The sequence below is a fragment of the Onychostoma macrolepis genome, chromosome 24 (assembly GCF_012432095.1).
Source record: "Onychostoma macrolepis isolate SWU-2019 chromosome 24, ASM1243209v1, whole genome shotgun sequence".
Classification (NCBI taxonomy): domain Eukaryota; kingdom Metazoa; phylum Chordata; class Actinopteri; order Cypriniformes; family Cyprinidae; genus Onychostoma; species Onychostoma macrolepis.
In genome coordinates this window covers 3,852,485-3,875,438 of record NC_081178.1, presented here as the reverse complement: position 1 = coordinate 3,875,438, position 22,954 = coordinate 3,852,485, and the positions used below count along the sequence as shown (strand labels likewise).

General features: G+C 35.7%; 1 protein-coding gene across 1 annotated transcript in view; it reads left to right on the top strand.

Annotated features, from left to right (window-relative positions):
• rab11fip3 (RAB11 family interacting protein 3 (class II)) overlaps window positions 1–22,954 on the top strand; it is a 32,534-nt gene that overhangs the window by 5,299 nt on the left and 4,281 nt on the right. The window contains 9 exon segments of the mRNA XM_058765484.1: window positions 2,777–2,870; window positions 5,059–5,132; window positions 9,762–9,931; window positions 16,281–16,404; window positions 16,406–16,491; window positions 19,783–19,818; window positions 20,190–20,277; window positions 21,061–21,305; window positions 22,666–22,747. Of these exon segments, the coding sequence (XP_058621467.1) occupies window positions 2,777–2,870; window positions 5,059–5,132; window positions 9,762–9,931; window positions 16,281–16,404; window positions 16,406–16,491; window positions 19,783–19,818; window positions 20,190–20,277; window positions 21,061–21,305; window positions 22,666–22,747 (999 nt within the window).

The window sequence follows — 22,954 nt, the reverse complement described above, 5'->3', positions numbered from 1 at the left end:
TGGTAGTTAAGTCAAAAAAAAAAAAGAACAGTTTTAGTAAGAATGGATGTCATTGTGATTGCCACCTGAACTAAGGGCACATCAATAATCAATAATGCATGGCTGTAACGTAGGAATTTGTTTGTTTTTGTAATTCATGTGAGTTCATTTAACAAAATATGATCCCCTGTATTGTTTGATGAGCGTTAATGATGTTGAAGTATTGTTTATAGGTTTTTTATATTATGTATTTGGCAGATCAGTACACAAGTGATGCTAGATATTCAGAAGGAGGATGTATTTATTTCCTATTAGCTTTTGAGACATAGTTGAGCACTGGATGTGCCGATTTGAAAACCCCTGTGTGTTTATTTTGCCATTCAGATGAGAATATAGATTTGTGTTCCTGTTAACTCCTGATCCCCCAGACACGCGCCATTGTGCGTTTTAAGAGAGGATGGATTTGATGCCGGAAGTCTGGCTCTTTTGTGACTGTTAAAACTGCTGATCCGATCAGCTGAAAGGTTAAACGGACAGATAAAGGATAGAGAAGGGTGCATGGACAAATGGACTCTTGTATTTGTCTTTTCATCATTGCTATTCATCTTTTCTCAAATGCACTTTAAGTGTACATAGTTAAAGATACATATGACTTCTTTTTGCATTTGTCTTTGAGTTTCTTACTTTTGCAGTAAGCTTGTGACAGGTTTAAACTTTAACCGCCCTGTTATGAGAAAAGCTTCACATATTTGCAACACTAAGCAAGTTTGTGTGTTCTTTATAAGGTAGTTTATGGTTTCAGGGGTAAAATTGCAAACCATACAACATCTCAGCCTCCAGGGTCATTGCTTTGTCTGCGTGACTGTGATTGGACTTAAATTTGCACAGGTTTCTTCTCGTGATACAAGTGTTCAGTATAAGAGCTTGCTCAGCTGGTTGGCTTTCTGAGATGGTTTATGACTAAAAGGCTGGAGAGAAATAAACTTGATGAAGAATCAGGAAGACAGAAAGTGATATGATGTAAAAAGAAATGCTGAGTTTGTGAGTGGATATTTTTATTGGCCTCATATGTTTCAGTACACATTGGAGAGATATTGTGCATTTGTTTTTCATTATGATGTCGTCGTCTTGACTTTTTTTATCTGTATGATATGGTTGCTATGGGACTGTGTGACGTTAGATGCAAATTCTTACCCAGAAGTAGCGTTTTCCAGGAAGGAACTGGCAATTAGCATCAGGTAACAGCAAAACTGTCCATGTGTGTGACTCTGAGAATGCTGCTACTGTGCATTTTAAAATGTACTAAGAAATTTAGAAAGTGAAAAGAGTAAATAAGAATAATTTCTCTGTATGGAGTTGGTTAGCTTTTGGATACCTAAAACCCCAGTGTTTTTATAAGATCAACGGCCTGAGGTTGTTTCTGCTTTAATTGGCAGATGTCATTAATGTGATTCAGTCAGTCACAGTGTTTTTTTTTTTTTGATGTGTGAAATCAAAGTGACGCCACTCATGTGACTGATTCGTGACTTACCAGTTTTCACACTTTGACTTGTGATACTTTTATATAAAGGGGTGAAACAGCTCCGTGCCTGACCGACATTACATTAAGCAGTCATTTGATTAATTAATAAAATACCAGGAACAACCTTTAAATGATTGCTTATCTGACAGAAATGTTTTGATAAACAACTTGTGTATTATACAGTTATTTTAGTATTTTATGTACAGTTTTATTTATATTTTAAATTGGCTTTTTTTTAATATTTTCAGTTTTCATTTTAATTTAAGTTGTGGTAAATTATTTATTTATTTTTAAATATTAGTATTTAGTTTATTTTTTATTTCATTTTTAGTTTAGTTTTTTATTTTTAAAATGTATTTATTGTGTTATATTTTATATTTCAAGATTATTTCAATTTTAAAAAGTTTTAGTTTTGTAGTTTGTAGTTTTATTTTTGTATTATTTAACAATAATAACCCTGTTTCCTACAGTGTTTTAAGTGCTAATTCCCGGTTATTTACTCACCCTCATGTCATTCCGAACCTGTATGTGTTCCTTTCTTTTATTAAGCATATTGTTATAGCAATATTGTTAAAGATAGTTTGAAGAATGTTGGTAACAAAACAATTGACAGTAGCCATTGACCTGCATTGTGTTTTTTTTCTATGTGTGAATTAATGGCTTTAAGGACTAAAATATCACGCACACAAGCAGAGTTTAATGTTTAGGCAACAGTTTGGTGTTTTGATCTCTCAGTTGGAGGTGGTTAGTGTTTTTCTTTGAGAACTCTGATTCTGGAACTCACGACTGCCATGCTGGATATCAGTTCTGCTGTTGCCTGGTTACCGACTGCGTGTAATTGTGTCTGTTCACTGGAGTGTAACATTACTCTGTGTGTGTGTGTGTGAGAATATGTGTTTTACCAGCATTTATCAGGGATGGACAGATTTTTGTCTATTCTTGAGTTACAAATAAGTTTATATAATGTTTTGTTCCTAAATACAATATAATAGATAGATTGGAAAAATACTAAAATGAGCCCACGCCATTTTTGAGTCTCTTACTCAATTTTTTGATTATGTAATTTGTGCAGGAGAATTTAACATCTTCACATATGTGTAAATAATATCACATTTCTTTCCTCCTCCTCTTTTAATTTTTTTCCTTTTTGTGGAAGAATCAGTTCATGTTTGTGTGTTTTGGTGTCATTAAATGTATGATAATGTAGTCTGTGATACGTAAGTTTGTGTAAAATGAATAGGTTGTTTGTTGAGTGCCGTGTGTTTGTGGTTTCAGGTGAAGGATCTGACACGGTTCTTGGATCCCAGCGGTCTGGGTGTGATCAGTTTTGAGGATTTCCACAGAGGCATCAGCGCAATCAGCAATGACGGTACAGCAGCACATACAAACACACTCAAGGCATGCTGTAAATCATGTGGGGGGTTTCCGTTAACATATGTTGCTTTTAATTAGAGATTAATTATATTACAGACTATCCCAAAACCTCAAATATAACTTTTGTCAATTTCAGAAAAGAATAAAAAATATGATTTTTTTTTTTTTTTTTTAATGACATCTTCAAAAGGAGTTTTTTTAGGTTTGGCTAGGAAATTCATCATCAGTTTTTCCTCAAAACAATGGCCAAGTCAGTAACACAAACATTTCTCGATGACTGCGTGATAATCTGATGCTATTTAGTAAAGATTTTCCTGATGGAGAGTTCACATCTCCTGAAATACTGTGTAGAAAAACAAAGTGCACAATAATGAGTCAGAGCATCTGTGAATTACTCACAGTGAATCACACTGCTGAAATGGGACATTTGAGTTTCTTTTAAAGAAAAAAAGTCTCATTTAGAAGAGCTTTTACTTGCCACACAGGAGCGTTAACATGACTGATATAATTAGATTTATAACTACATTAAACATTCAAACTAAAGAAAAAGTGAATTCATACCATGATAGAACCTGGTCGTAAATGCAAAGATGATGTGGCAAAACACATGATCATTCTCAGATGTCTGCTGAGGATTAGACACCTGCTAGACACAGATGCTTTACATATTTCAATCTGTTCTCTAAACCTTCAGGATAGTTATTCTTTGTTCGGTTATCATGGGCTGTGTTTAAAAACGTAGAAAACTCTCTTCCTAGGAAAGGAATAGTTTATCCGAAAAATTTAAATGTGCTATAATTTACTTGTCCACAGGCCATCCAAGATGTAGATGAGTTTGTTTCTTCATCAGAGAAAATCTGGAGAAATGTAGCATTACATCACTTGCTCACCAATGGATCCTCTGCAGTGAATGGGTGCCGTCAGAATGAGAGTCCAAACAGCTGATAAAAACATCACAATAATCCACAAGTAACCCACACCACTCCAGTACATCGATTAACATCTTGTGAAGCAAAAAGCTGTGTGTTTGTATGTAAGAAACAAATTAAGATCTTTTTAACTTCAAACTTAGCTAAAATATGATTCCATAATAATGCTTTCTGCAGTAAAGCATGGTCTCATCTGAATCAGAAGAGAAATATGCGCAGATCAAACATTGGTGCCAAGTGAAAAAAGTCCAAAACAGATCTAAACGAATATATGGGTGTATTTTAATGTGAGAAGACACAGGGGATGGACTTTTTCACTGGAGGAAGCGTTATAATGGATTATGGAGTTGTATTTTGGCCACACCATTTATAGTTAAAACACCTTACTGATGGATTTGTTTCTTACAAACATGCACCTTTTGGATTCACAAGTCATTAATTGATGGACTGGAGTGGTGTGGATTGTGTTGTTTTTATCAGCTGTTTGGACTCTCATTCTGACGGCACCCATTCACTGCAGAGGATCCACTAGTGAGCAAGCGATGTAATGCTACATTTCTCTAAATCTGTTCTGATGAAGAAGCAAACTCATCTACATCTTGTATGCCAAATGTTTACAAGTGTTTATTTTGGTGAAAATGTGGTCTTTGAGTGCTTGCTCACTATGTTTCAAAGCAAAGCCATACACTATTCTTCTCATACACTCCTCATCTATCTTTAAATCTGTTATGATGATGGGATAGCTTAAAGCACTTTGCTTGGGTTTTCTATTGTAATGTTCAGATCATGTTTCTAATGGCCTGCTGGGCATCCAGTGTTTCACGAGTCAGATTTCTCTCTTCATTAATGGATGAGTGACTGGAGCATCTACCTCTCCCTGCCTGTCTATTTGTACTCCATAGCATTTACCAGATTCAAGAATCATTTTTCAGGAGGAAAATATTCCAGCTAGCTGAAACGGACTATTACTTAAATATAGTTTCCTGGACTCCAGACAGCCTGGTTGCTCAGCGCAGTGTATTCCATGGTGACTGTTTACAAATGAAAAACAAAAAGAGAATGTGAATGTGAATCACATAAACCGCTGTCTCCCCAAAACACTCAATTACCATGTCCTAGTGATGTTGATCAACCCAATATATAGAGATAAATAGATAGAGATAGAGAGATATTAATCTAAACGTTATAATATACAGTTATCAGTAGTCCGTTGTCATAATTCTATTTTAAATGCAAGGTGTTTTTCTTTATCAGGATCTGATCCAGACATCTACAAGACTCATCTCAGCGCAGTGGAAGCCAATGGACCTCCAGAGGAATACGACGAGGTATTACACACCAACGTTGTTGTTATTGTGTCCATTTCTCCTCCCCTCTTGTCAGGACAAACATAATAAATCAGCATTTCAGGACCCCATTATTGCAGAATTGTGGAATCCAGACCAGCACATTCCACAAATTCCCCAAAAGATTGAAAGACCACAGACGAGCTCAGAACATGAGAAGCGATGCATGTTCTTTTCTCTGCTACAGCACCTCCTGCTGGTTCATGTGTGTTCAGTTCAATCATTATTTACTATCTACATATTCAGTAGAGTGTCAGTAGGATATATAATAATATGAGCTTACATTTACAAACATTCCTTTTGCCATTGATTGTAATAATCCAGTGAGATTTTTGTCTGACAACAGCCTGTGCTCCACACAGAGATCTGATCTGATCGTCATCCAGTCTGTCTGGAGTAACAAGAAGAATCAGAAAAAAACTGAGACGGACTAAATCCATTTGAATCGTGGAAACGTCTCCAAGATACTTGAAGAAACCTACCTGCAATGCTACAGTACTGTGAAAAGTTTTAGGCACTTGTGTAAAAATGATGTAAAGTTAGGGTGCTTTCAAAAATCATTTCAAAAAGGGATTTTATTTATCAGTTAACTTCTGTTAACTAAATCAAATTAACATTTAGTGTGAGCATCCTTTGCATTTATACTTGCACATAGTTTTTCAGGAAGCTCTGCACTGTAGGTCTCTTGAAGTGTCTTGGAGACGTTGCCACAGTTCTTCTGGATTTAGTCTGTCTCAGTTTGTTCTGATTCTTCATGTTACTCCAGACAGACTGATGATGATCAGATCTCTGTGTGGAGCACTGGCTGCTGTCAGACAAGAATCTCACTGGATTATCCAGGGCTCGACATTAACGCTTGTCCGGGACAAGTGAATGTTTTGGACGGGCAAGTGAAAGAGGAATTTACTTGCCCAATCGGACAAGTAACTTGAAAAAGTCAATACCAAAAACAATAATAACTGCCTTTATTTGTGATATAGCCTTTGTTATAGGGGTGTGCGATTATATATCGTTTGCGATATTTTCGTAATTGTTGTTTTAACGAGTATATTGCAAGAATCAAACAAAGAGTGCACGCATAATTACGTAAAGTCGTCTAGGTTAGACTAGCTCACGTGCATTCTTTCACTGCATGATTCAGTATTACAATTACAATGCACGAAGAATGATCAGAAAATTCAAGACATAGGGGAGGAAAATGAATGCATTTATATCATTTCATATAGTTAATATCACACGAAGATCGAACGCCGTTTTTTTTTTTTTTTTTTTGCTTCAAAAATCATCATGATTACAAATGTGATAACAGTTCAATAAACAAGAAGTTAACATTAAGAGACTTACGTTTTAAACACCATATTGCCTGTTTTTGCTCTATTCACCAACAAAAATAACTCCAAACACAGCCACAGCGCTGTTTTGCGTCTCTGAGCAACATAACGGTGTTTCGTGCCTGAATGAATCAACCGTTTAAATGATTCGGTTCAGTCGCAATGACTCACTTATTAACAGTGACTTGATGCCACCTACTGGTGGTTTTAATTTCACATTTACAGTATTTAAAAAAAAATAATAATAATAATTTCAAATATCAGTATTCAACGTTTTATGTATCAAAACATTATTTATTCATTTTTAACTGCAGGTTAAAGCTAATAAGTAAATATTAGCATTTTATTTTTAAGTTTACTATAAAATAATTGTATTTGTATTTAATTCTAACTTTTTATTTTAAAATATAATAGTATTAACACACTTTATTATTTTGTTCATTATTTCATTTAAAAAGAAAAATCTAAATAAACTAAATGTGTTTTGTATAACTGCAATAAATAATTATATTTATAACTCAATTTAACTTAATTTTTTCTCTCCGGGCAAGTAACTTTTATACTCGAACAAGTAAATGACAAATTTACTTGTCCGAAGGACAACCGCATGAAAATGCTTAATGTCAAGCCCAGTTATCACAATTAATAGCAAAATTAATGTTTGTAAATGTAAAATGATATCTCCTACTGACACTACAGCAAAACATAGAAATAAAACTTAAAACCATTTTTTGTACAGTGTATATATATACATACATAAACTTTTATTTTATATATATATATATATGTATGTGTATAATATTTATTATATACTCATTTAGGGTATATTTTTAGTTATTTAGTGTAAGTTTCCTTCAAATTCTGATTTGTTCGTGAGGTTCATTCAAAAATGTGTTTTTGAATATTTATAGCAAGCTGGCCCTTCAGTGTGGTTAACTTCTTTTTTTATAACTTATAGCATAGCTAACTGTTTTTATATTTTCTGATTATATTAAATTCTGATTAGCTTAATCTGTACGCCTCAGTTTCTATGTGGTTATTTCCCAGTCTATCCAAAGCTTTAATTATAATAAAGAGTTACATAACTCTTTATAGTCATCTGCATTAATATATTGTGGCACTAAATTCATAAATTGCGATTACAGAAACATAAACTCTTTTCCAAACTGCAAACGTGGTTTATTATTCCCAGCAGTCTTTAGAATATTAATTTTGTATATACAGAAATGTGCTGCTTTTGCGATCTGATTTTCCCTTTCCTCATTTCTGTCTTCCCGTCACTTCTAATGAAACACACACACACACACACACACACACCTGTGTGTTTTCCTGTGGGTCATGAATAGCTGGGCTGTTTCCATGTTTGCTTTCAAAACACACCTCGTCCAGAGGAACAAACACACTTACACATACACATATGGTTGACAATATACAGGACAGGATGGTGATAGATTTTTTTGTAGCACACACACACCTGTCCTTCATCAGAACATATGAGTGTTTTGTGCGTGTTGAGATGAATAAGTGTTTTGTGCGTGTTGGGTGTGAAGTGTTAATGATTTGCTACATGAGAACAGATCAAAATGAATAACACCAATAGTCTGTCTTAAAACCTAGTGGGCCGCCTACCTAGACAGCATTTTTGGCAATCATAGACACACTAAAAATGCTAAGTAGGCAGTGCACTAGACTTCGAGTCACAGCCACATAATGTATGCACACATTCTGTTTAGTGTGTTGAGAAGTTCTGTTGGCATGTGAGTGTAATGTTAATTAAAGGGGTGGGGTCAGGAACACAGGCTCCGCCCATTTCCTGGTCCTCATGCCCTTCAGACTTTGGTCCTCATTTTCCAAGGGAGCAGACTAGGAGTAATTTCTCTCTCTGTTGACTCTGTGTGGAGACTGTGAGAGAGACAGGAAACAGTTGTTGTTAGTTAGTGAACCTGTTTTTCCCGTGTGACTGTACTCAAGTAGGAAGAATGGTTCTGGGAATGGCCTCTCCTGTTTTAGGAGCTCCTCATGGACTCACAGAGGTATGTCGGGCTCTGAGATGCAGGTTTCCTGATGGAGTTTGTTTTGATTAGAGCTTACTGACCGACTGAAGGTTTGAGGTTTAGTCTTGAACTTTTGTCAATAATTTGTGATGGTCATCATATGTGAGATGTTAATCCAGTTTGTGTTTTTTAACGACTGTAAAGAAATTGAACAAAGAGTCTTACTTGTAACTTTTTTTAGTTGTTAAATAAAAAAAATTTAAAAAATGTTTTATAGTTAAAAAAAGGGGGTAAAAGGGGGAAAAAAATCAGTGGACCAAGTTGTATACATTTTATGTCTTTATTTGTAACTTTTATTATTATTTTTTTTTTAAAGAAAATGTATTACATAGCAGGCAAAGAAAATAAAGGGTAGAACAAGGATTTATTTTTTATATTATTTTGCATAATATAAAAAATGAGCAAAGGGAAAAATAATAAGTTGAAAAAGGAGTATAATTATTTTGTTTTGTAACTATTTCATGAGGTGTTTTTTTTTTTTTTAAGAAAATGTTTTACATAGTATTAAAAAGGAGAAAAACGGGAGGAAATTAACAGTAGAACAACAGGTATACATTCCGTGTATTTTTTTTAACTATTTTAATTTTTTAAATTATACATGGTAAAAAAATTGCTTATGTAAATAGCCGTATTAGACAAGATGCATCTTCAGTACATTTAAACTTGGCAGTAAATTACAACAAAGAAATTGTTTCTCTTGTGAGGGTCTTTTTAAAGTTTAAACCCTTGTTTTTATGCAGTGGATGATTGACAGGTGAGTAGGCTGTTATCTGGAAAGCATCGGAATGGATTAGCATTTACACTACAAATGCAATGTAGTCACGTGTGAATACATCAGATCATACTGTTCTGTAAACATTCGTCACAAACCTTAATAACCTCCTGCCCGTGTGTGCTTGCATGTGAAATGGACAAAAACGCTTTGCAAAATCTGCATTGAAAAGTACAAACATTTCTCAACAAATTCTTCCAAAACCAAATGATATGAGCTGTTATACACATTCATTTTATAACTCTGTATTCTTACTGCATGTCAATTATTGATTCAGTTGTTTCTAGGAGAAACCTCTTAAATAAAGTTGATACTTGCAATGTAAGCTAGAACGCCTTTGTCTCCAAAAGCAATAAAAGTTTTCTAATCAGTGTGTGTGTGTGTGTGTGTCTGTGTGTGTGTGTGTGTGTGTGTGTGTGTGTGTGTGTGTGTGTGTGTGTGTGTGTGTGTGCAGCAGGCGGAGGTCTCAGACAGCGCCTATCTCGGGTCGGAGAGCGCCTACAGTGAGTGCGAAACATTCACGGACGAGGACACGACGGCTCTGGTCCATCCAGAACTCCATGAGGATGTGGAGACCGACAGCGGCATTGAAAACACACTCACGGATGGAGACGATCGCAACAGGTAACACACCAATGCACAGGTGTCAAATAACATGCCCAAAGAGACTGGTTCGTAAATCACCTGAACTCGTGCCATAAATGCAGTGTTGTTGTTAAAGCAATAGCACACCCAAAAATAAAAATCTGAAATTTACTCACGCTCAGGCCATTCAAAATGCAGATGTTTATTTCTTCCTCTTAACAGATTTGGAGAAATGTATCATTCCATCACTTGCTCACCAATGGATCCTTTGAAGTAAATGGGTGCCGACAGAATGAGAGTATAATCCACAAGTAATCCACACCACTCCAGTCCATCAATTAATGTCTTGCGCATCAAAAAAACAACCATTGCTTCTGGCCAATCCATAATATTGCTTTCTCCATTGAAAAAGTTGTCTTGTCTGAATCATGAGAGAAATATACACAGATCAAGACGTTTACAAGTGAAAACAGTCGAAGCAATTCAAAACAAATGTGTTTGTGGATTGTGATGGACTTTTTTCACTGGAGGAAGCATTATTAAGGGTTATGAACTTCTGGCCAGAGGCAACTGTTAAAGCGACTTGATGATTTGTTTCTTACAAATATGCAGTTTTTTGCTTCACAATCAATGGACTGAAGTGGTGTGGATTATTGTGATGTTTTTATCAGCTGTTTGGACTCTCATTCTGACGGCACCCATTCACTGCAGAGGATCCATTGGTGAGAAAGTGATGGAATGCTAAATTTCTCCAAATCTGTTCACATGAAAAACCAAAACAAACTCATCTATGTCTTGTATGGCCTGAGGGTGAGTTTTCAGCAAATGTATGTTTTGGGTGAACTATTCCTTTAACCAAAACTATTAAAAATCATTGCAATTATTTAAAATAAAGCTGAAACTTCAAAAGCTTAAATGAAAAGTAGAAATGTTTAAGACATAAGCTTAAGTTGAAGAAGTTCTAAAACTAAAACTTGATTGAAATTAAAGCTAAATGGAAATAAAATCTAATTCATATTATAAACGATACCAAAATAGAATTACACACAACAGAATTAAAATAAAAGTATAAAAACAAAAGCTAATTTAAAATAATAAAAAGACTATAATAGTACGGTGTGTGTGTGTGTGTCTGTGTGTGTGTCTGTGTGTGTGTGTGTGTGTGTGTGTGTGTGTGTGTGTGTGTGTGTGTGTGTGCAGCAGGCGGAGGTCTCAGACAGCGCCTATCTCGGGTCGGAGAGCGCCTACAGTGAGTGCGAAACATTCACGGACGAGGACACGACGGCTCTGGTCCATCCAGAACTCCATGAGGATGTGGAGACCGACAGCGGCATTGAAAACACACTCACGGATGGAGACGATCGCAACAGGTAACACACCAATGCACAGGTGTCAAATAACATGCCCAAAGAGACTGGTTCGTAAATCACCTGAACTCGTGCCATAAATGCAGTGTTGTTGTTAAAGCAATAGCACACCCAAAAATAAAAATCTGAAATTTACTCACGCTCAGGCCATTCAAAATGCAGATGTTTATTTCTTCCTCTTAACAGATTTGGAGAAATGTATCATTCCATCACTTGCTCACCAATGGATCCTTTGAAGTAAATGGGTGCCGACAGAATGAGAGTATAATCCACAAGTAATCCACACCACTCCAGTCCATCAATTAATGTCTTATGATCAAAAACAACCATTGCTTCTGGCCAATCCATAATATTGCTTTCTCCATTGAAAAAGTTGTCTTGTCTGAATCATGAGAGAAATATACACAGATCAAGCACGTTTACAAGTGAAAACAGTCCGAAGCAATTCAAAACAAATGTGTTTGTGGATTGTGATGGACTTTTTTCACTGGAGGAAGCATTATTAAGGGTTATGAACTTCTGGCCAGAGGCAACTGTTAAAGCGACTTGATGATTTGTTTCTTACAAATATGCAGTTTTTTGCTTCACAATCAATGGACTGAAGTGGTGTGGATTATTGTGATGTTTTTATCAGCTGTTTGGACTCTCATTCTGACGGCACCCATTCACTGCAGAGGATCCATTGGTGAGAAAGTGATGGAATGCTAAATTTCTCCAAATCTGTTCACATGAAAAACAAAAACAAACTCATCTATGTCTTGTATGGCCTGAGGGTGAGTTTTCAGCAAATGTATGTTTTGGGTGAACTATTCCTTTAACCAAAACTATTAAAAATCATTGCAATTATTTAAAATAAAGCTGAAACTTCAAAAGCTTAAATGAAAAGTAGAAATGTTTAAGACATAAGCTTAAGTTGAAGAAGTTCTAAAACTAAAACTTGATTGAAATTAAAGCTAAATGGAAATAAAATCTAATTCATATTATAAACGTATACCAAAATAGAATTACACACAACAGAATTAAAATAAAAGTATAAAAACAAAAGCTAATTTAAAATAATAAAAAAGACTATAATAGTACGGTGTGTGTGTGTGTGTGTATGTGTGTATATATATATATATATATATATATATATATATATATATATATATATATACAACAGCCACTATAGATTATATAAGATAATAAGCACACGATTACGATAGGATATGGTCTGTATGTGATTTTCTTGAAATGAATGTGTACATCTGAAATGCTAATTTGTGCAGCGACATAAAAGGCTATAAATAGCATATTTTAACAACAGTAAACGACCAAATTACACATGTGATCGTAAAGGAAGTTATTACAAACACTCGATGGTGGTTTGAAGTGAGTTCTGAGTAAAAGTGTACTATTAATATCATAAATTGTCTTATAAAGCATGATGCTAATATTAGCTCTAATGCAGCTGCAGAACAGGTCCAAATCTTCTTCATAATACATTTTGTCATAATACTTAATGTAAGGTCGTAAGAAATTTTTTCTTTTTTGTATTTATTTAGAAATGCTTTTGATAATAGTTGGGTAAATGTATACTGGGATTGAAGCGATGTGGCTTGGTAAACGTTTTATTGCCAGTGTAAAGGCTGATAATGGCTGAATAAAAACAAAAGAATAATGATAAGATTAATAAGGATTGTCTTATACCTGGCGGAAGTGTGAAAGGTTCTGTTTCCTTAAACTAGTTTGTCATGCATTTCTTTATTTCAACACATTTACAGGTAAATCCAAGTATTTTAAACTTGTGATTAATCATGATTAATCACAGCCCATGACTGTGATTAACGTGATTTAAATTTTTTAATCGATTGACAGCACTATATATATATATATATATATATATATATATAACAAATGCTAAAAGAACACTGCAGAAATGTGATGACCTCATGTCTAATGCTGACCATTGACCTTGTAAACTGTTGTTTCAGTAGCCTTGAATGTATCAGCAATAATCTCACAAAATAAAACAACTTCCTGATACAATGTATCAGCTTAGGACTCAGTGTTCTCTGGAAAAACACTTTCTGGTCTTTAACTTCCTAACTTCCACAAAAGCAATTTTTTGATAATTCTTTATGATTGTATTTGTCCTGAATTTTGTGCAGCAAGTGTGCAGTGTTGTTGTGCGCTGTTGTACATAAGAAAGTCTATTTGTGTTTACGCAAGAATCTGCTGACTAGAGTTTCTTATTTTCCAAAAGCTGCTAACATCAGCTCAGCTGACCGAGGTGTTCCTGTTTCCCGTGTTATCGGTGTCAGTCTTTATTTTCCTGTCGTCCAGTTGCAGGAAGTGTGGAGTTTGCTCTTTCTGCCTTCCTGCAGCCCAGATTTTATCCATCTTTCACTCTCTAGGGTCCGTTTCTCTCGCTCTTACTCGCTTCTGTCATTGTAAAATATCCTGGCTCTCAGCCCTCGTGTGTTTCTCTTGATTGAGCATTCCTGCTGTGTCAGGGTCACGCCGTCTCGCCAACACTGACCTTCCCGAAACTCACATTCTAAATTACGGAAAATGCAATTTTATGATAACTTGCAGATTTTTCTCTGGATCTTTGACTTCTGGACTCAGATATCAGTACTTGGCATTTAGGGTTCATTCAGATCCCTCAGACTAGTCTTAGTTAAACTAACTTACAAGGTTTATTCAGTCAATTTTGTTGCATTATTAATGCAACGTCTGTCTGTGTTCAATATGTGTTTGAGTGTCAGTTGGACAACATAAGTTCATGCATACGGAGATTAAACTGATTATAGAGCATGCTAGCACACACACTGGGTCACCGTTACTGAGCTCTAAATCAGATTAAGACGCACACACATCGCCACCCAGCTGTACGGTTTAAGCATATGGAACTTTGCTTGCACAGGAGATTGATTCAGATTTACAGAGTCACAAACGTCTGGCAGGAATGTCCGGCAGATTAAACTCTACATGTTACCTCATGTAGTTTAGGCTAGTTCGTTCTGAGTAAGCATTGTTTATTATCGGTCGTGGGAGTTTGGTTTGCACTGTGTGACACGCTGTGTGCCCAGTTGCTCCGGATCGCCAAAGAACGGCCGAATCGCTTTAAGATGCGGTCGCCACCGTCACGCGTGCTTTGCGTGACCAACCGCAATGTTCTAGTGAAACGAGGGTGAGTGTTTGAGGGTTTTGTGTGTTTTTGTTATGTCGAATATAAAATAACAATAGAAATCGGTTTAATCAGTAACAGTTTTCTTGGTCATTTGTCTAAGTTTTTTTTTTTATTGTGTGCATGTAAATACTTAGGTCTTAGGTTGTCCTTATTTTACACCGTTCAAAAGTTTGTGATGGGTACAATTTGTTAATACTTTTGAAATAATTCTCACCAAGGCTGCATTTATTTGATATAAAAACAGTAAAATACAGAAATATTATTATGATTTAAAATAACTTTTTTGTATTTGAATATATATATATATTTTAAGATGCATTTTATTTCTATAATGACAAAGCTGAATTTTCAGCATCATTACTCCAGTCTTCAGTGTCACATGATCCTTCAGAAGTCGTTTTAATATGCTGATTTGCTGCTCAAGAAAATTATGATGTTGAAATCAATTGAGCTGTTTCGTATTTTTGTGGAAACTGATACATTTTTAATGATTTTGTTTGATGTATAAAAAGTTCAAAACAACAGCATTTATTAGAAGTAGAAATCTTTTGTAACAAATGTCTTTACTGTTACTTTTGATCAATTTAGTGTGTCTTTGCTAAATAAAAGAACAAAAAAAAAATTCTGACCCTAAACTTTTGAGCGGTAATGTAATTAATGCATTAAAAGTGCTTTAAAAGTGTGGTCACGGAGTTCACCAATCAAGCGCATACACTGGCCCGTCTGTCAGGAAACCAGTGATCCAATCAGCTGTTAATAAACTGGAACTTTTGTGATGTTTTTCATCATTAATGTTAAGTTTTCACCTGACCTGCTCATAATCACTGTCTGTTCATCTTCATGAGCACTTCTGAAAACACTGACATTGTGCTGTTTTTTTTGTGGATTATTTAGTTTTTGTGCTGTTCTTTGTTTAATCCATCTGGAATTCTTCAGACGTTTTTAGGGCTGCTGAGGGATTAAAGTGAATTATCAGATTATCATCCTCAAGACAAACTGTTCAAGTTCTGCCTCCCACACAAAAACACATAAGGATGTTTTTTAAGGAAGTTGTTTCATATTTTTATAATAAGAATAAAAAAAAGCAGACTTTGATCAAACAATCAATCAGTTGAAATTGTAAAGCTATCAGAGAGACTATAAATATGTGATAAATATTATTAAAACAATATCTACTTGTTAAAAAAAAGAGATTTAGCAAGGATGCATTAAATTGATCAAAAGTGGCAGTAAAATCATTTGTAATGTTACAAAATATTTCTATTTCAAATAAATGCTGTTCTTTTGAATTTTGTTCATTGAAAAAAATAAAAATAAAAATCCTGGAAAAAAAACATTTGTATCAGTTTCCACAAAAATATGAAACTGTTTTCAGCACTGAAAATACTAGTAAATGTTTCTTGAGCAGCATATTAAAATTATTTCTGAAGGATTATGTTACAAGACTGGAGTTATAATGCTGAAAATGCAGCTTTGATCACAGGAATAAGTTAAATTTTAAAATACGTTAAAATAGTTATTTTAAATAGTAATAATATTCTACAATATTACTGTTTTTACTGTATTTTTGATCAAATAAATGCAGCCTTGGTAAGCATAGAGACCTTTTAAAAACATTTAAAAACCCTACAGACTCCAAACTTTTGAGATTCATTTTTAGATTTATGGCCACAAAACTAAAAATGTATTTTAATGTATTAATTTGCTACAAACTTTCACCATTGTTTCAATGATAGAAACCACACTAAAAAGAAAATGATTATATTAGCCTGGTATTTTCTGCAGCATTAAATTAACCCAATCAGTGGGTAGATAACCCATTATATTCTATGTGTTTCTGTTATAGGTTCACACTGGGCTCTGATTTGAATGGCCACACCCTCGTGGCCGTGATTGGAGGAGAGGAGGAGCACTTTGAGGATTTCGGTGAGAGTAACAACACGTCAGACCTGCTGCTGACCAATCAGGTGGATGGAGGGCGGGACCAGAGGGGAGGGAACTACAGAGCCACACCCAGACAGCCCACTGCCCCGCCCACTGATGCTGCTATCGCCTAGGTAAAACAAACATATCCTACAAATAGCGGATAGAAACGTTCTCATACTGCTTAAGTATTGTATAGCTTATACATTCCATATATAGAACACAGTGTGCCATTATTCTTTATCCCGAGCTAAACTTGGAAAGTATAAACATAGGCACTGTAAATGTTTATCTGGGCTGTACTGAATGAGCAGCTTGGCACAAATAGAAATACACTATTTCTAGATACCACACAGTGGGAAAGAGAAAGTGAGTCAGCGCAGCACCGAAGGTCATGTGCATAATGAGACCTCGTAGAGTGACTTCCTGACCACAGACGACAGTCTCATTTACAAACTGTGTGTGATAGACAAAACAAAACAAAACGTGCGTGTGTCTGTAAGACAGATTGAGATGTTATGATCCCTCTGAGCAGTGTGTGTATGTGGTAAAAGATAAACCGCCATGATGTCCTTCTGACAGCTCTATTAATTCTCTAGTGAGGTATTATGATCAGCGAGTAAAGGTCGAGTTGTTGTGGTTATTGTTTAACTGCACTGCTGGTGTTGTCAGGCGTATGTGATCCAGCACACACCTAGGCACTAGAGAAGAGAGCACGGAAACACAACACACTGTTAAACCTGTTGAAATAAACACACACACTGCTCCTGCACTGTAGTGCTCACCTCTGTGTAGATCCTCCTCCGTCCTTCACTTTCTCAATTGAATGTCCCTCGCTCTCTCCCTCCCTCTGCTCATCCTCTCACTGAACGCTCACACACTCCTCATTTCTCCTCTACTCAAATCTCCCATTATATCTGCTCCTCTCTCCTAATCTCTCTACTCATTTCTTCTGATTTATTTTTGTATTTATTTCTCCCGTCGCGTCTTCTCCTCTCTCCTGATTTCTTCTTCTCCTACCCCTGCTCATTTCTCTCTTCATTTCTCCTCTTCTCTGCTACTTTTGCCTTATTTATCATCTACTAATGTCTCCTGTTTTATATTCTCCATTCTCCTGATTTCTCCTGTTATATCTTCTCTCTCCTCATTTCTGTACTCCCCTGCTTATATCGACACTCCTCTGATCATTTCTACTGATTTATCTTCTACTCCTTTCTCCTGTCATGCCTTCTCTCTTCATTTCTCTTCTCCTCTACTCATTTCTCCTCCTTTCTCATGTTCTTTTCTCCTAATTTCTCCTCTCTCCTGCTCATTTCTCCTGTATTATCTCTTCATCTCTCCTCATTTCTCCTTTTGCTCGGCTTATCATTTCTCTTCTACTCTACCTATTTCTCCTTATTTTCTCCTCATTTCTCCTCTCTCCTGTTGAATATTCTCTTTTCTCCTCTCCTCTGCTCTTTTCTCCCCTCTTCTACCAATTTCTCCTAATTTTTTCTTCTCTCCTACTCATTCCCCCTGTCGTGTCTTCTCCTCTCTTTTCCTGTCATATCTTCTTGTCTCCTTATTTCTCCTCTCCTCATTTCTACCGTTGTTTCTTATCCTCTCTCCTCATTTCTCCTGTTGTATCTTCTATCTCCTTATTTCTCCTCTCCTCTGCTCATTTCTCCTTGTTTGTCCTCTATTCTACTGATTTCTCTTCATTTCTCCTTTCCTTATTTCTTATCTCCTCATTTCTATTGTCATACTTTCTTCTTTCCTTATTTCTCCTCAATTCTGCTCTTTTCTTCTCTGCTCTTTTCTCCTTATTTCTCCTCGTCTCTCCTGTAATTTCTCCTTATTTCTCCTCTCCCCTACTGATTTCTCCTGTTGTATCTTTTCTTCTTTCCTCATTTCTCCCTTCCTTCCCCCATTTCTCATCATTTCTCCTCTACCGATTTCTCTTAATTTCTCCTCTTTCCTACTCAATTTCCCTGCTTATTTCTCCTCTGCTCTTTCATTTTCCCCGTTGTATCCTCTCCTCTTGTTTCTCCTCTCCTCTGGTCTTCTCAGCCCCAGTTCTTTTCCTGCTAGTTTCCAGAGTTTCCTTCAGTCGGAGGCGCTGGAGTTTTTCTGCACTCACTGTCATAAGCAGATCAGTCGTCTGGAGGATCTGTCCACGCGACTGCAGTTTCTAGAGATGAATAGGTAACACGCCTGCAGCATTTGCACGCCTCCCCCCGCGTGCGTGTGTGTTGAGTTTGACCACTGTACACACAACACACTCACCGTCTGCATGTGTGTGCTTCATGAACATGCAGACATCTGTACAGTGTTGCATGACTCGTGTTGGTTTTGATGTGAAGGCTCAGTGTTTGTACATTTCTGTAGGTGAAGTTTGTGGTGAACATAGATGCTCTGCTGTTGATGCTGTGGTGTTGTGTGTATTTGATGCATGCACAATAGACTTTTAGTGCTTTTGAGATAAATTTTACCAATATAATACAGGTTACATAATATAAACACAAGTAGTGTTGATAGCTTAGAACTCACAGGTAAACAAGTCTCTTAAAGAGACAGTTCACTTAAAAATATCAATGCTGTCTTCATTTGCTTACCTATATGACTTTCTTCTGTACAACACAGGGACATGTAATAAAATGACAGCATTCATTGACCAATGGATGTATAGATTTCACAATTGAGATTTGAGAGCTATGGTGAATGGGGATGTTTTTCAGTAAATGTTTGGTCTTATTTGGTCTATCGTATGACTTTAGAAGACTTGGAATATAGCATAAAAGTCATAAAGTCTAGTAGCATAAAAGTAGAAAAGTCATAAAGTTAAAACCTATGGGTTTGGAATGACTTGAGCTTTCGTTGTACTGTACGTTTAAGAAGTGTACAACATTGTGCTAACATTCTACCTGAGTTTGCATAAAATCTTAAATGTTATGTTGCATTGGTCAGTTTTTCCAAAACCAAGAAAGACAAAGAGCCTTTTCCGAAATTTGGAAACACGATTTCTCCAACTTTAAATTAAGTTAATATCTTAAAATATGGTATTTTGTTTAAAAGATCATGGAAAATCCTGGCTCGTCTTAAGTGGCAGTAGGGAACATTGATGAGGGTCTTTTTTTTTGACTATGAATAGAATACACAAAGCCGTTTCTCTGGGACAGAACAGGAACAGAATCTCTTTTCACGCATCCATGTTACACCTCCATAAATACAGTGTGTTTATTTGTGTGTGCCATGAGGTCATTACCATTGAAAGAAGAGCATTGATTCAGCCTTCAACCTGAGAAAGAGCTGACGGCCCCAAACTTTAGCGCTTCGCTTGGTGTTTTTTGACCTGCGGTTCACAGGTCACGGATGGAAAGAGAATTTTTCCTCGTTTCCTGCTCTCTCTTCCTGACTCGTTTCCTGTTTTTTCTCTTTTTATATAGTTCCAGCAAGAGGCTGTCCAGTAAGAAAGCAGCAAGGTGAGATCCTCCCTCTCAATGCACCAAATACTAGTTTTATAAGGACAAAATGACAGTGGAGACCTTTTGTGGCATTTCGTGTCATTTTGGATGCTTTTTCTGCTCACTTAAGTTTTGATAAATTTTTCAGAAAACAAGACTTACATCTTTTTTTGCTTGCAAAATGAATAAGACTTAATTCAAGTAAATGTATCTTCAGTCAAGAATGTTTATAAACCAAGACAAAATACTGAGGAGGAACATCATTTTTTGCAGTGTTCTTGGTTTGCTGGACCACCAGCAAGAATAAAAAACAGGCTGGACCAGCATGGATATTCATGCTGGTTTACGGTTCAGCAGGGAACATGTTGAAATGTTTGTGTGTTTTTCAGACACTTGCAGCAGTCTGGCACTCTGGATGTCATGGGAGATCTGACTCAAGACATTTTGGACCTTGCGGATCGTGACATCACAGACAAGGTTCAGAAGCTAATATGGAAATTTTGTCAAACTGGTTGAAATGGTGCATTTGATGTGGATTAGGTTGTTAGTTTTGTCATCAAATGGCAAAAAGTAGTTTAAAATGTTAATATTACCATGCTACAATATTTTTTCAACTTTATGTATCTCTATATACAGAACAGATAATTTCAAAGCAGTTTCACAGTAATAAACAGGAAAATAACAGAATCAATAATGATGCTACAAATATAAGACGAGTTCAATAATCGCAGCAGAATTTAAATTTAAGTCAGTTCAATGTTGATTTAATTCAGTTCAATAAGTGTTGATGTTGCAAATTTTTTTTCTGCTACATTCTCAGTTTCTGTGCATCAAACATGATACATTATTTTTGTAACATGTTTATCAAATTAAAATAAAACTAGGTTTTTAGTATGCAGTGACAGTTTAAATTCATAAAGACACTTTTGTTGGAATGTTGACATTCAAAGCAAAACGTTACTGGTGGAATTTTGATCTATTTCAACAGATGATTCCAAGATGATTCAGTTTTGACACTTTCATTTGTTATCCAGCTAGATCATGTTACCTTTGTGACATTTAAATCAGCAAAATTTGCAACAACTATATTCAGTTTAAAACGAATAATAAAAAAAAAAAACATTACGTTATTCACTCATAAAGCAACTCAGTTCAGTTCCGGTTTTGTTCTCATCCGATTGTAACAGACAACATGACATGGACATAATAGAAAAACTGATGTTTTGTGAATGAGTAACGAAGGCTGTTTCTGTCCTGCAGGTGCTGCTGTTGGAGAAGCGCGTGTGCGAGCTGGAGAAGGACTCGTTGGAGAGCGAAGAGCAGCATGCGCGCCTGCGGCAGGAGAACCTCACTCTCGTCCACCGCGCAAACGCTCTGGAGGAACAGCTAAAGGAACAGGAGCTGCACGCGGAGGAGAACTTACTCTTGCACACACGTAAACACAGAGATGCTCTGAACAAACTCCAGCGAGAGAGAGACCTGGAGATCGAGAACCTCCAGGCCAGGTGAGGGCAGACACAATACATCTTTAATGAATCATGTAAAATGGGATTTTGAGAAAATTTGCTGTGAGCAACCAACATGTTTTATTTATATCTAGTTTGGACAAAATTGCAACAGACTTATCAGGGTTTAACAACAAGATTTTTTTCTGCTAGATTCGCACTTTTCCTGCCACAAAAATGATAAAGAATTTATAATTGAAATAATTAAAATTACATTTGTCCCAGAAAAATATTTATTCAATTAAATATTCTAGATTTTTAATATGCAATACCAGCTTTATATTGGGAATATAAAGCATGCAGAAAAATGTTACTGGTGGGTTAGTAATGTTTGACCCATTTTAACTGATGATTCCAAGATTATCTTTTTCTTTTAATTTTGATAAATCTTCATTTATATTATCCAGGTATATCATGTTACTTTTTGCACAATTTGAAACAACAACATTCAGTTTTATTGCAAAAAACAATGTTTAAATTGCGAAACATTTACAAGATCAAATGAATTCAGAGACTTGCCTGTTCATCGGCTGTGCATTTCATAAGTCTTGCACCACATACCGTTAAGCACATTTGGGTAGGTGTAATTTTATTAGCAGTCCTCCTGAGAAAGTCATTAGCTCAGGTAATGTCTCTTCAGAGTCTTATAATAGTAGAGAAATATGAAGACATATGCATCACATGCAACAACCACTGTTTCTCACTGTTCATCTATTCCTGGATGATTATAGTGTTGTTATTGTTAACTAAAACAAATAATGCTTTCTAAATAACATGTAAAATAATAAATAACATGGTTTTTAATTTACACAAAGCTGAAATATATATATTTTTTTTAACTTTTAACATTTTGAAATGTTGCTTTGGCAACTAAGTGAAATAAAGTAAGTTTAGTTAAAGTAATAAAATGACTAAATCTAAAGTTGGAATAAATATAAATTAAAGCTACATAGAAATATTTTTAAAAACTATAACATTAAAACATAAACTGGAAATATAAAAATAAAAGCCAATTCAAAATGTTGATAAACGGTATATAAATAATACTTAAAATAATCCTACAGCTGAACAAATTCAAGACCGCTTTAATGGTTCCTGTTATTTTGTCCAACTCTTCTGCTTGAGGATAAGATGTGTTTGCCATCTGCCATCTAGTGGAGAACAGCATAAATTCAATTTGATTGGTTTGGTTTGAAGTAGCTCTGAGATTACTTGGCTCAACGTTTAATATAATCCGGCTGTGTTAACATGACTTTTGTTTTCTCTCACCCAGTATTGTGTTTGAATGTTTTCATTGTGCGCTCTGCCCCAAAAGAAAATATCATGGTGCATTTTTGTCTGTGTGCCCGCGTGTGTTCAGGTTGCATCAGTTGGATGAGGAGAACAGTGAGCTGAGGTCATGTGTTCCCTGTCTGAGAGCCAACATCGAGAGACTGGAGGAGGTACCAACACACGCTGAGTCTCATACGCGTCTGTAGATCACATACAGAGTCTAATGTGACCTGTTTGTCACATCTACCAATGCTGAGTGAATTAAGAAGAGTTAATGACCATCAAACCTATTTTTACATTGTTGATTCATTGTTTTAGTCGCTTGTTACTCTTTTTTTTGTTGTTGTTGTTGTTGCTGAATGTCCAAAATAAAGTCC